At 41.2% G+C, this 13,257-nt stretch overlaps 1 protein-coding gene across 4 annotated transcripts in view; it reads left to right on the top strand.

Moving 5' to 3' along the window:
* Nucleotides 1–13,257, top strand: part of KCNK2 (potassium two pore domain channel subfamily K member 2) — a 132,776-nt gene that overhangs the window by 55,103 nt on the left and 64,416 nt on the right. For all 4 annotated transcript variants that reach the window (XM_081186076.1, XM_081186077.1, XM_081186079.1 and 1 more), the window contains exon 3: nt 7,015–7,126. In XM_081186076.1, the coding sequence (XP_081042202.1) occupies nt 7,015–7,126 (112 nt within the window). The remainder of the gene's footprint in view (nt 1–7,014; nt 7,127–13,257) is intronic.

Genomic DNA, 13,257 nt, shown 5'->3' with positions numbered 1-13,257 from the left:
GGCTCCCTAGGACACACTATCTACCAGAAAAAAACACACACCAACCGCTACTTACATGCACAATCACACCACCACCCTGCACAAATAAACTCCGTAGCCAAGACTCTCATCTCCAGAACCAAACGCCTGGCTGACAAAGACCACTTGACAACTGAGTTACAGAATCTCTCAAATGTGTTAATCGCCAATGGATACCAGCAAAACAGGGTTACGAAGCTAATCCAAAAAGAAACACCCCCCAAAAACCAAGACACAGAAGAAAACAATGGCATGGCCCTCCTTCCTTATATCAAGGGCACTACAGACAAAATCAGCAAAATCCTCCATAAACACAATATCAAAACAGCCTTTTGCACCAACCAAAAAATAGCCAATATCCTCAGAAACCCCAAAGATAAAATCCAGTTGGAAAACCAAGGGGTCTATGAAATACCCTGCAAAGTCTGCCCAGCCACGTACATTGGACAAACAAACAGACGAATAAATGCACGTATCGCAGAACACAAGAATGCCGTCAAAAAAGAAGAAAAAACCTCCTCTCTTTTCCAACACATGAAAGAAACAGGACACGAAATTAATTTTGCAGATTCCAAATTGCTCTTTAACATGGAACATCACCACAAGAGAATAATCATGGAAGCCATCGAGATAGAGAAACACCCTCACAACATGAACAAGCGTGACGACACGTCCCGCCTGCCAGACATCTGGAAATTAGCCCTCCCCACAAAAACCGACACCAGGACCAGAGGCACACAGAACGCCATCACCTATCAACCACACCAGACCCAAACCCAGACCCTCTCCACAGATAAATTACAGACTCCATCCGGTAGCCAAACCATAGTGGCACCTCCGGATGCTGCACCCCCCTGCAATCCCTACACAGATCTGGCTGGCACAGGGCACAAAACCACAGCTCGCCCCTATACACGAAGCCAAGCCAGAGCACAACTCAGTGCAGTACAGCCATCTTCTCAGAAAAATCTCTTCACAAGCTCAAAAGGTCAAGACACGAAAGCTATAGCAACTAATCCACACTTAATGACCCACCTAAGTGGTACTCAGAATATCACTCAAGATATCACTCAAGATATCCCCCAAGTAATTAAGGAACAAAAGAAGAAAAGGCACAATAACCTGGGAACTTCTTCTCTGCACCACACCCCCTCAACAGTATTTATAGGAACTCAAACACTGAGATCCTGCTCTGTTCCAGTAACAAGAAGCCGAAAGCACCAGCCTGAAGATGACGAGTGAGACCTCGTCGAAACGTCGCCTAGACACCCCAACTCTTACACGGGAAGACACCCGAAGACACCAAAACCTACATTCCTGTACCCGTGAAAATCTACGAAAGCATATATATATATATATATATATATATATATTATGGGCCAGTCGTGTCTGACTCTAGGGTTGCGCGCTCATCTCGCTCAAGAGGCCGGGAGCCAGCGCTGTCCGGAGACACTTCCAGGTCACGTGGCCAGCGTGACGAAGCTGCATCTGGCGAGCCAGCACCAGCGCAGCACACGGAAACGCCGTTTACCTTCCCGCTATATATATATATATATATTCTTGTTTTTTCCATTGCCTTGGTCAGTTAATATTGGGACACTATTAACAGTATCCTCAGTGATGATAGCAATGCGTAAGTTTGAAAAATAAAAATTTACTTTAGTTCTTATCTCAATCCAGCTTCAGCCAAAGAAGCAGTTGTGTGGTAGCTGCTTTAAATCAATACCCTGCACAGATGCTTTCCTACTTCTTACAAACCTCCAAAATGAATGGTTCCTCTATTAACCATACACTCATGGATGCTGTAGAAAGGGAAAGGGTAGAGTGCAATGCAGAAGGGACTGTCTTCTGGGTCATTCCTGCTGTTAAGAGCGAAAGCACTCAGTGCAGTGAAGCACAGGTACACCTAGGGCATTAGCTTGATGGTGTGGCTGCAGCGCAGGACAGTGACGAAGTGAGGGTTGAGTGGGCAAGCTAGCACATCCAATCTGGTGCTCCGATCGATATGCCCACACAATCAAGGGCCCACCACCCTGTCGCATACGGTCCAGATAAGTATCACCAATGTCAATATTAAGAGGGCAGTATTAGTGCCACTGTGCTGGCCAACATTCCCTAGTTAACTTTTTACATGCCTGGGCAGAGTTTTTGATGCTACTTACAGTAGTGCATGAATGAAAATGTTTTTGTTAGAAAGTGTCAAACATGTGGCTTATTCAAAGGCGGTGAATGGACTGGATTGACCAGAAATCTAAGCTTCATGTCATGAGATGGTTTTTAAACAAGTTATCATGTTGAAAATAAAACAATGGGCTCCACTGTGCCTTTGTAAGCCTTGGGCTTGTCTGGAGGAGTTCTCTGTGAGTTTGTCCCCCTGGCTTATGCTAGTATTAGTATATAGCCATGCTATGGAACACGTGAGCAGAATCCTAAGAACTTTTTGAGCTCTTGGACCCCTTCTTTTGGCTATTGCTCCCAACATACCCATATGGTTCAGCTGGGAGAAAAACCTACGTAGATCCAGTTTAGCTAAATAAAATCCCCAAATGCTTGAGTATGTATTGTGGTTATGACTAAGGTTGCCATATTTTTACTCCTGAAAACCAGGACATGTCAGGAATTTTCCTGATGAATGGCAAGCCTAGTTATGACGTATCTATTTAAGCATATGGGGATTTTGCTGTTGTTAAGCACTTCAGTGTCCCTTCTTGGTGCTGAAAGGTGGTATAAAATGCTTTGATAACTACAAATAGATATCTCCGCCTGCCAGAATTATGAATGAACTGAATTGTTGTACAAATTGGTTTTTGGAATTGCTATCTGTACTGTTCATTATTATATGACTGTGATACACCAATAGCTCCGTAGCAGAGAAGGGCATACACTTGTTCTCTGCTACCCCAGAGGGCAGTACTAGATCTAATGGACTTTACTCAGAGGAATTTAGATTCAGGAGCATATAAACCTACCTTCTACTTAGTTGGATCTTTAGTGCATCTGGCTCAGTGTTATCTCAGTAACTCTCTAGGCTTCTGGACAGGTGGCCTTTCCCAGTCCTACCTGGAGACGATGGGCATTGAACTTGTGGCTTCTGCATGCAGAGCAATTAATCTACCACTGAGCTATGGCCCTTTTAGTCTAACATTCAGTGGAAACCTCTTCACCAGGAATGCCTGGTGTGGTGGGGCAGTGCCACAGAAACACCCTCCAGACACTGACATTGCTGTAGCTTATTCATTGGAGCTGGGACTGGGTGGCTGTGAGGCCAGGGCTGATGGAGCCATTCCATACTTCTATTGGTGCATTCATACAGCGCTGACCTCACTGCAGCACAGCCAGTGTCTGTCCAGGTAAGCTACGGACTGGTGTTGGGAGGGCAGCTCCTCAGCATTGCCCCCACCACACCGGCTGCTCCTGCTCTGTTGGGGATGCTTGAGTGTTGGATTTCCTGCATCAAGCAGGGGATTGGACTACATGGCCTAAAAGAGAACAGATAATAATTGAAATGGGATAAGTAGCTGGGGCAAGCTTTTCAAGTGTTTATAATCTGCTCAGGTTTCTGGTTGGGGATAGCATCCTTTAATTATTTCGCTAGGAAAAGCTTTCTTTTATTTTTTTTGTTTCCATATATTCATATCTAGTATCTGTTTGATATTGTTATTTTGAGGACTGATTTATTGTATTTGATTGTAATTTGATTGTATTGATATACTATTTATCGCTTTGAGGGCCTTTGGGTTAAAAAGTTGTGTGCGTGTGCGTGCATGCCATAGCAGTCAATTTTCAGATTTGAAAATAAGGGATCAGCAGCCTCAAAAATAAGGGACCAGCAGCCTCACCTGTCCTGGGGACAGTCTACGGGATATCTAACAATCTGGGATAGCAGTGGGAAGCAGCGGGAAGCAGCGGGAAACGGTGCTGGAATAAGGGAATTTCCCGCAAAAAAAGGGAAGGTTGACAGCTATGGTGCATTCACAGAGAATACACACACAGAGAGAGAGAGAGAGAGAGAGAGAGAATAGAATCATGGAGTATATGCCTTTTGTCTACCCCATGAGCTATTCTGGAAGCACAACTACTCATAGGAAAAGGCATATTAGTGTCCCAATCCGAGGTGGGTGCAAATATGTACCAGAAATAATATTGGAGTTTGTATGCAAGTGAATAAATCCTATTTGTGGTGCTACAACTGAACCTGGTGCATAGGGATGTGATGCTAAGTATGTAGACATAGAAAGGCTTCCTTTTTAACATGGTCCTGGGTAGGCAAGAATTCTGGGCCCTCAGCTTTTGTATGTGCAGTGGTAGCACACCATTAAAGTATCTGGCTGGGCTGCTAATCCCTGGTGTTCTTACAGCACAGACAGAGGCAAGGCGACATGTTTGTATAAGAAGCAAGGCACATGCGATGTTATATGGGGCGGTTCTTCTTGCTTGCTTTTCATTACATGTAAATTGGACCTGAGCTTTATTGAAATGAGTGGTTCTTACATCTGCGTAATGGGTCTGATGGGGATATGTTCCCAGTGTTTCTATGATCGGGGGTGCAAGTCTGTAATTCTAAGCACCCTTGTTTTCAAATGAGTTCCATTAAAACCAGATCAGTGGAACTTAATGCAAAATTTGGAACTGGTGTCTAAAATAGCATTTATCAAGTGTGCAACTACAGATTCAACGAAATAAAGGTTTAGGAACTTTTAGGCCTGCAGAATTTTACCTATGTTAATAAAGTTAATAATAATAAATAAATAATAATAAAGTTAATAAAGTTAGCACTCTTTTGCAATACAGCTTTTAAAATCAGTTCTCAATGAAGCAATGAAAAGTAAAGTTCTTTCTTTATTATACTTTCCAGCTGCACTGAACATCAGCTTTATTTCAAACAAATTGTTTTGAGCATGTATTTTTATTTTACTCGGAATCTTAAGTTTTTAACGTTGACATTAATATTCCAGTATTTTCTCCAGAAATGTACAGGACATCCTTATCCATAAAGCAATTTACTTCGGTGCAAGTTAGACAGCTCTCAAGAGTTGTTTTAATCATGAGTAATGAAGCAGGCAAGTGCATAAATACAATTTAGTGTGTAGGACCTCATTGATTTTATTGGCTGTTTCAACATTGAAACCTGTGGTTTCAGAGTTTTTATTCACAGAAGCATAACTCGACCAGGTCTTTCAAAAGGTTAACCCCAAATATATTCCTAGTGTCAAAATCCCAGATATGCATTTTACTTGCTTGCTTATTTATTTATTTGTTTTCAATCCCATCATTCCTCCCAAAGGAGCCTTAGTTGGCAAACAATAAAACAGATAGATGATAGATAGATGATAGATAGATAGATAGATAGATAGATAGATAGATAGATAGAGGTAGGTTTGTGTGTGTGTGACACACAGAGCGAGAGAGCGAGAGAGAGAGCACATTTAAAAGCAATTGAATATGCTAACAGTTAAATAACAAGAAACAGTATATTTTTCTATCAAATGCCTTGGTGAACAGGATTGTTTGGATTGCACCTGAATAGTCTAAGCCACTTAAGGCTAGTGCTAACACCTTGCCTTGGACCTGTTAGCTTACTGGCAGCCAATGGGATGCTTTCAGGAATAGTTACACATGGTCACCAACCCGGCAGCCTCATTCTGCACTATGCAGTTTCCTCTTATTGATAAAGAGGATATTGAAGTCTCCCAAGGCTATTCTCATGGGGTTCTCCTACATATCACCAGAACTGCCTCTGCCTGCTCAGTCCGGGAAGAGGTTGTGCAGTTAGGTGGGTGGTAGACTTGTCTTTGCAATACAACACTAAGTACAAACACTTACATCCAGATCCCAGATGGATTGGTTTCTTGGTGAGAATGATGGAATTTATGTGGATGATTGCCAAGCCTCCCCTCTGGTCTGTACTGTTGCTATACTGAGTACCCAGGCAGGCAAAATCAGGAAGGTCACAAAACCCCTAGCATGCTCACCTAGGTCTCAGTAATCCACACCAGGCCAGCTACCTCATCCAGGATGAAATAATGAACGAGAGTTGCTTTCTTGTGGGCTGACTTGGCATTAAGTAACAGCACCATCAGGTGGCAGGGTGGTATCTAAACATCATGGCTACTCAAGTCTCTACGTGTGTGGGTGTGGGTGGGTAGGTGTCTGAGCAGGAACAACCGATGTTAAGTGTCTGCCATCTTCTCTCCTATGATGATACCCTCCATTCCATACCTTCCTCTCCATAAGAACCTGGAAATATCAGAAGTTCTCCCACTTGCCTCCTCTGACCCAGGCATATGTTTTTGTTTTCACCATCTTCCTTGAAGCAACCACTCAGTAGGAGGGGGAGGTTTACCTGGCACCTGTTGACTTTCTAGAGTGTATCACGCTTCTGTTCAAAGTGCCTTTCATTAGCCACAATAATCAAAGCCAGCCATGGCCTTTGGTGTTAGATCAGAGATGGAAGCTTCAGGCAGTTTGGAGTCCCAGGAACGCAAAACGTGACCAATACAGCAAGAGAGGAGGAAACAAAATGCTATGCTGTTAGATCTCCCAGGCTCTAAGTATATGTTGCATTGTATAATAGCCATTAAATGGCCATGTGATAGTTCTCAGTTAGGATCAAGAGAATTTTCAGGAAACTTGAATTTAGAGGCTTTCTCTGCCCTCTAACATCAACAGTTAGCCTCTGCATTGAACCTCTAGGGACGCAACAACCAAACTATTGATTTCATAGCAATATAAGACATGAAGAGTAACCAAGAGATGCAAAAATGAGTAATATTTTGAATTTAATTATATTTCAAGCTTAGGTTAGATGCTGCTAAAAGTGAAGCCAGTTGAATAACGCCACCCAAAATTTCTGTCTGTTTCTCTCTTTCTTTCATTGGCTGACATTTGAGAAGTTATTTTATCTTCACAAACCATACAAAACACTGTATTCTAACATTCTTGATTATGTTTCATAAATATTGACAAATATTGACAAATATCTCTTTAAACTTGCAGCAAGTAGTGGCAGCAATAAATGCAGGAGTCAATCCTAAAGGAAACACGTCTAACAGTCATTGGGATTTGGGAAGTTCCTTCTTCTTTGCTGGCACTGTTATTACCACCATAGGTAGGATAAAACTTATTATTCTATTTTGAAGAGTGTATTACCTAAAACAAATTTAGTTTACAATATATGTTTTCGTTTGGCAGATTTTGTTTGTCTATTTTAATAGTGTTTTTATATTTTAAGTTCAGATATGTTGGCAAAAACAGTTTTCATTAGACATGCACACTTACATTTATAAGATTCAATAAATGATATAAAAACTTTAATAGAAAGTAGGTTTATATGAAAGGTGCAGTTCATTAGTACACTGTTTACACCAATTATTTGATTATTCATGTTTTAAAACAAGCTTGTGCTTTAAGCTGTTGATTTGGGTCTCTAGAAGTGACATAATTCTAGACAAATATTGTCTAGAATTAATATATATGTTCAGTGTTTTCAACATTCTAAGTAATCAGCCTCTTTGGGAAATGCATTTTTATTATAAAGCTGTAGCAGGCAAACTCAGATTTAACCATAGTGGGTTGTATTAGGCTTTTAGTAACGTGCAACAGCTCATGCCAAATATTCTTCATAACCTTGTTAATGTTGTTCATCCTTCACTTCAGATGCTCAATGGGCAGTAGCACCATGCCAAACTAGACACAATGATGGCAGGTTCATGTGTTTAAATATGCATTTTGCCCCAGTCACAGAGAAGGAGGGATGAGGGATGAGGCAGCTCCATATTTGACAGCAAAATGGACACACAGAGGAGGAATGTAGACTTCCCCCCTTCCCGGTGAAGGAGGCAGAAGTTTGCAATGTTATGAATGGCACGAAGAAAGAGAACTGAAAAAAAAGATCACTAGAAATATTATTGAACATTAGCTTCTCCAGGGTAACTGATTGGCAGTTGTTTAAGGGCATGCAACCCATGGTAGATGCAGGGGCAGCCTGGCCCGTTTTGCCACCTGTGGCAAAATGTGAAAGTGCTGCCCTGTACATGTGCTGCATGCTATGTGCTACCCACCCCTCTGGTTGCCCCTGCCAAAGCCTCACTTACCAGGATCATGCGGCTGCAGCTTCCAGGTTCTGGCAAGATCTTGCAAGAGCCCTGTGACATTGACTTGCAGGACTCTCACAAGATTTTGCTAGAAACTGGAAGCTGCCACGGCCACTTCTGTTTGCTTCTCTGGTGGTGGTGCGGGTGCCCCTTGGATTCTGCCACCTGAGGCAGCTGCCTCAGTCTGGGCATACAGTGGTACCTCGCAAGATGAATGCCTCGGAAGACGAAAAACTCGCAAGATGAAAGAGTTTTTCGTTTTTTGAGTTGCTTCGCAAGACGAATTTTCCTATGGGCTTGCTTCGCAAGACGAAAACGTCTTGCAAGTTTGTTTCCTTTTTCTTAAAACCGCTTGAAGAGGTGCAGTTGCGACTTGACCGTGCTTCGCAAGACGAAAAATTCGCAAGACGAAAAAACTCGCAGAATGAATTAATTTCGTCTTGCGAGGCGCCACTGTATAGTATTGCCTCTATAACAACCTGTTTTAGAGCTGGCTTGCTTAAACTGTCTTCTGAATGCCCTACAGTCACTAATGGCCTGGTGCACATCAGTTGCTTTGAATATGGAACAAACCGCCTTCAGTATTGAATAGGATAATGTGTGTTTAATGGTAGCTCCTCCCGAGACTTTGCAATAAATTCAAATCCCACACTAGGTGTGACGATCTCCAGCTTTCTTCTGGTCTTTACAATATAAGGTCGTGCAAAGCTACTTCAAGTCCTAAAACTAAAAAGATAGCAAGCAATTATTGGCATTCTGGAAGGTATGCCATGGTTGATGGCAGGTTTGAGCTAGCACTTAACAGACTAAAGTAAATCCTTGTAGATCCACATTTGTGATTAGAGACCTGGTCTATTGAGTTCAAACGAAATTTTATTGTAAATAATGTTTCTCTCTCTAGTCTATGTCCCCTGTGGGCACAAGCATTTCTTCTGAGGTCAGAACATTTTCTATCTTGTTATGTAGTTTATTGATTCAGCTGAACAATGGGGAATTGTACTATTAACCCTCTTCCTGCTGGCAGGGTGGATATGAATATGATGCATTCATATGAAATATGTGCAGAGCTGCAAATTTGAGCTGGGTATCAGTGGTTTGATGTGTGGCCTGTCCTGCTTGCAACTGACCATGCTGTTTGAGGCCCTGAAGCTTCTAGGTCTGCATGCATACAAACCCTAACAGTTGTAACAGTGTCTGTTGCGTGTAAACAAAAATGTGGTAATCAGGGCTTGAAGAGCCAGTAGAAGCAAGAACTGTGGTAGCCATGAGAATGGGAATGATGCCAATGGGGTGTTCAAACATGTGATAGTAGATCATAACATTCCTCTTATTTTCAAATGTTGGAGCAATTATATGTATTAGCTTAGAAGTTTGAGCTGATATGTATTAGCATCAAAAGTTTGATGGAGGTAGAGTTAAGGTTTCTTCGTTGTTGTGAGGTGGAGATGGTGATGTATGTGGATTTTTCTTTCAAATAAACATTTCTAGAGCGCTGGCTGCCTAAGTTTCCTGATCTGAAAAAAACAAAACCCATGGGAGGAGTTGCCTTTTACTGCTCCAACCTTGGTGCCTCTCTCTTCTTTGTCTTGGTAAGGATCTGTGATGCACCAGATTGGAGGTCAAGTCAGCAGCGGTGCCCCATCATGCCATCTGCTGCTGTTTCTCACCTCTTGGATGATTTTGCATTCAAATTCTCTTTTCATTAATTGATGGAGAATGCTAAGTACACTAGCTATGTTCACATAAACTAGTTTATGTACACTTAGCAAATCTTCTAATTTATGCTGATGCAAGTTCCTTTGGTGCATCCTTCTCATTGGTGCAAGGAACAAAAGCTACCTTTAAAAATGCACAAAATGTTGCAACACTATGTTCTCTGGAAGCCAGAATTGGCCTGTTAATGAGAGAAAGAGGAAGAGAGAGCTTACGTTACAGCTTCTCGTTTTGCATATGTTGAGTACCACTTTATTAAGCAAAGTGCCAAGGGAAGGTCTGAATGAACTGTAGTGTTGTGAAATGTTAGGCAAATATTCTACTTGACCATTTTGAACAAGTGAAAATTCTGGCTGATAAAAGAATCCAGGGAAATAGTTTTCAGATCATGAGTTCTAAGAACCAATTATCACATTATTGAACTGGGAGGACACCAGCTGGAAAACTGACCTTGTTTACGATTCAGCCCCAAGTCACTTTGGCAATGTATTTTGTTTGCTTCAACAATTTATATGCTGCTTAACTGTAGTGCATAGCAAGGTTACACAAGGTACGATATAGATAAAATCAGTTAAAACACGCATCATCCATGCTCAGAACTTAGAAACGTTAGAAGCTTCCAAATAATAATAATAATAATAACTTCATTGTCAATGTACAACCTGTGTACAATGAAATTAAAAGAGCTATTTGAGCATGGAACAGACTGCCTTGGGTGGAGGTGGTGGACTTTTCTTTTGCTGGAGGTACCGTATTTAAACCTCACAACAATAAAGCAAGCTTGACTTCACATCCAGCGAAGATCTAACAACAGAATCCCATGCAAATATATACTCAGATGAAAGTCCTGTTGTGTTCAATGGTGCTTACTCCCAAGAAATAAAGTTTGTGTTCAGCTAACTTCCAGGCAAGTGTGCTTAGGATTGTAGCCTTAATCATGTTGCGTTGTGCTAGACATATAGACTGGAGTCACTGTGTGTTATGTTACATCTTTTTATGATTCAAGTGTTTCGTTTGTTGTTTTTTTGGAGTACTGTATTTTGAAAACAGTTGTGCAGATCGTTATGAGTTGTAATTGCCTGGAAAGAGGCACAAAGGTGGGATAGAAATATTTAAATAAATAAATACCAAATAATTCCTAATCGAGCTTATGGAGATTCTCCCCATCCTTATCTTGACCACTGCACATGTGAGATAAGCAAGTATCCGTTCTATCCAAACAAGACTTGTGGGGTTTTGGTGGTTATGGTGGGGGAGCAGAGTTATACTGATTTGGATAACTTTCTTTTCTTTTCTCTCTCTCCCCGTGCCACTCTTCTTGCAGAAACTGACCAAGTCTCGAATGAAGTCTAGTCTTGCATGAGTAGGTTTGAGGGACGGGGGTGGGGGTGTACAACAGAGTGGCAGTACAGACAAAATAGTATCTTCAGTTCTGAAGTGTTTTGAAAGCTAGTACATATTTCTCAAGGGAAACAATGGTTTACCAACAAGTAAAGCAGCTGAGTTTGCTCACTTGCTCAACAGGCTACAACCTTCTGTTATATATAGTGCTTTTTTTCTTAAAAAATGTTTAGGGGTACTCTCATTTTCCTACTCATATTGAAATACTGCCCTTCAATGAGGCCAAACTTAGATTCACAAAATGTTTAAGGCTATGTGTACCCCTGTGTCTCCCTAGAAAAAAGCACTAATTGTGTGTGTGTATAGTCACTTTTCCAAGTTGAGGCAATATAACGTCTCAAATATGTTAAACAGGGCTAGTCACTGACAAAGATGAAATAATATAGTTAAGAATGAAACCCCAAAGATTATAATCTCTCCTCCTCCTCCTCCTCCTCTTCTTCTTCTTCCTCTTCTTCCTCTTCTTCAGTATTCTTAGTGTATCTATGCTGTTTCTCTTTTTATGATTCTCAACTACTCTCCCCTTCCAACATCCCCTTTTCTCCTTGAGTATTGATTCTTTTTGACCTTGCATTCACTGTTTCATGCAGTCAAAGATCACATTCTTCTAACCCCCCCCCCCAAATCTTCCTCAATGACACATTCCAAGCTGGATTTACAGATTCCAGAAAAAGGCACCCCCCATCCCCTCCCAGTAACATATTGGAATGTAAAGGGCTAGCAAGGGTCAAATTAAATATGTCCATTTGGAGAATATATGGGAAGAGGGTGCTCCCTGAGGTTGCATGGCATGCACAAGTAGCAAAACAATAAGCCTGTGTCGGGATAATTATCTACATTTTCTGGCAAGTGTCAGTTGATAATAGCTCTAGAAGCTCATTATATCATGAAGCTATTACCTACTACAGCAGAGCTGGAATTTTGTCATGCTTAAATTTTGGTTCTAAATATGGGCTTTTGACAGTTGATATGAAAACAAACAAAAAAAAACTCTGAAGCATTTTAATTCTGAAATTGAAATTTTGGAGGTCTTTTTTTTAAAAAAAATGACCACACCTTTTGAAACATATTTATTTGTATTTATTTATTCAATATAGTTAAAGCAATAACTTCTGGGGTGGGGGCTTTCTTTAAACTAGCTTACAATGATATATAAATTGAGCATACTTATAACAATATGTAAAAAAAAAATTGACACCAAATAACCATGAGGTGTTTTGCATGATGCAATAAGCTAAATCTTGACATAGTAGTGAGATCGTGTTGTATGGTGTGGTTTATTTATATACTACTTCTCAGCCTAAGGTCCCCAAAGCAGTGAACAATATTAATACAAAATAAATATACAGTAATACTACAATACATAAAATACACCAGTCAAAACAATACAAATAGCAACAGAATTTTCAGTGTCCAACCTTGGAGGTGAGTGGGGGAGAATAGAATGTTCCACTAAGTATAGGTCCAAGGAAGGTAATGCATACCAGAAGCAGCCTCCTAACACTTCCAACTCCAGCAGATGTGGAAAGCCTGTCAAATCCCAGTTGGAACAGATTTCCACAAATGTGTGGGGGGGGGGCACCACTGAAAAAGCCTTCTCCTTTGTGCCTGTAAGCATGAATGCTTTTACAGGTGGGTATACAAGTTCTTAGAAGTTGATTTCTGCATGCAGGAATGCTGATATGGATGGTGGTCATCTGGTCCAAAACCATTTAGGGCTGTAAGGTTAACACCAGCACCATAAATTGAGCACAGAAATGCACTGGCAACCACTGTAACTGATACAACATAGTTATCATATCATACGTTCTTACCGCCAAGCACCTAGCAGTACCCTGTACCATTTTGCATGGATTGAAGTTTCCAAGCCATCATTAAAACTGCATTACACATGGTAGCCTGGGCTGGTGTCGCTAGTGCACGGGTAACTAAAGCATTGCCACAGGGTCACAGTACACCAGAATAAAGTGGTAAAAAGCCCTCCTGGCCACTGCTGTAATCTGAACTTGTCTTGTTAGCACTGAGTTTGGTG

Source organism: Podarcis bocagei, assembly GCF_964188305.1.
Source record: "Podarcis bocagei genome assembly, chromosome: 3".
Taxonomy (NCBI): domain Eukaryota; kingdom Metazoa; phylum Chordata; class Lepidosauria; order Squamata; family Lacertidae; genus Podarcis; species Podarcis bocagei.
This window is presented reverse-complemented; position numbering and strand designations above follow the sequence as displayed.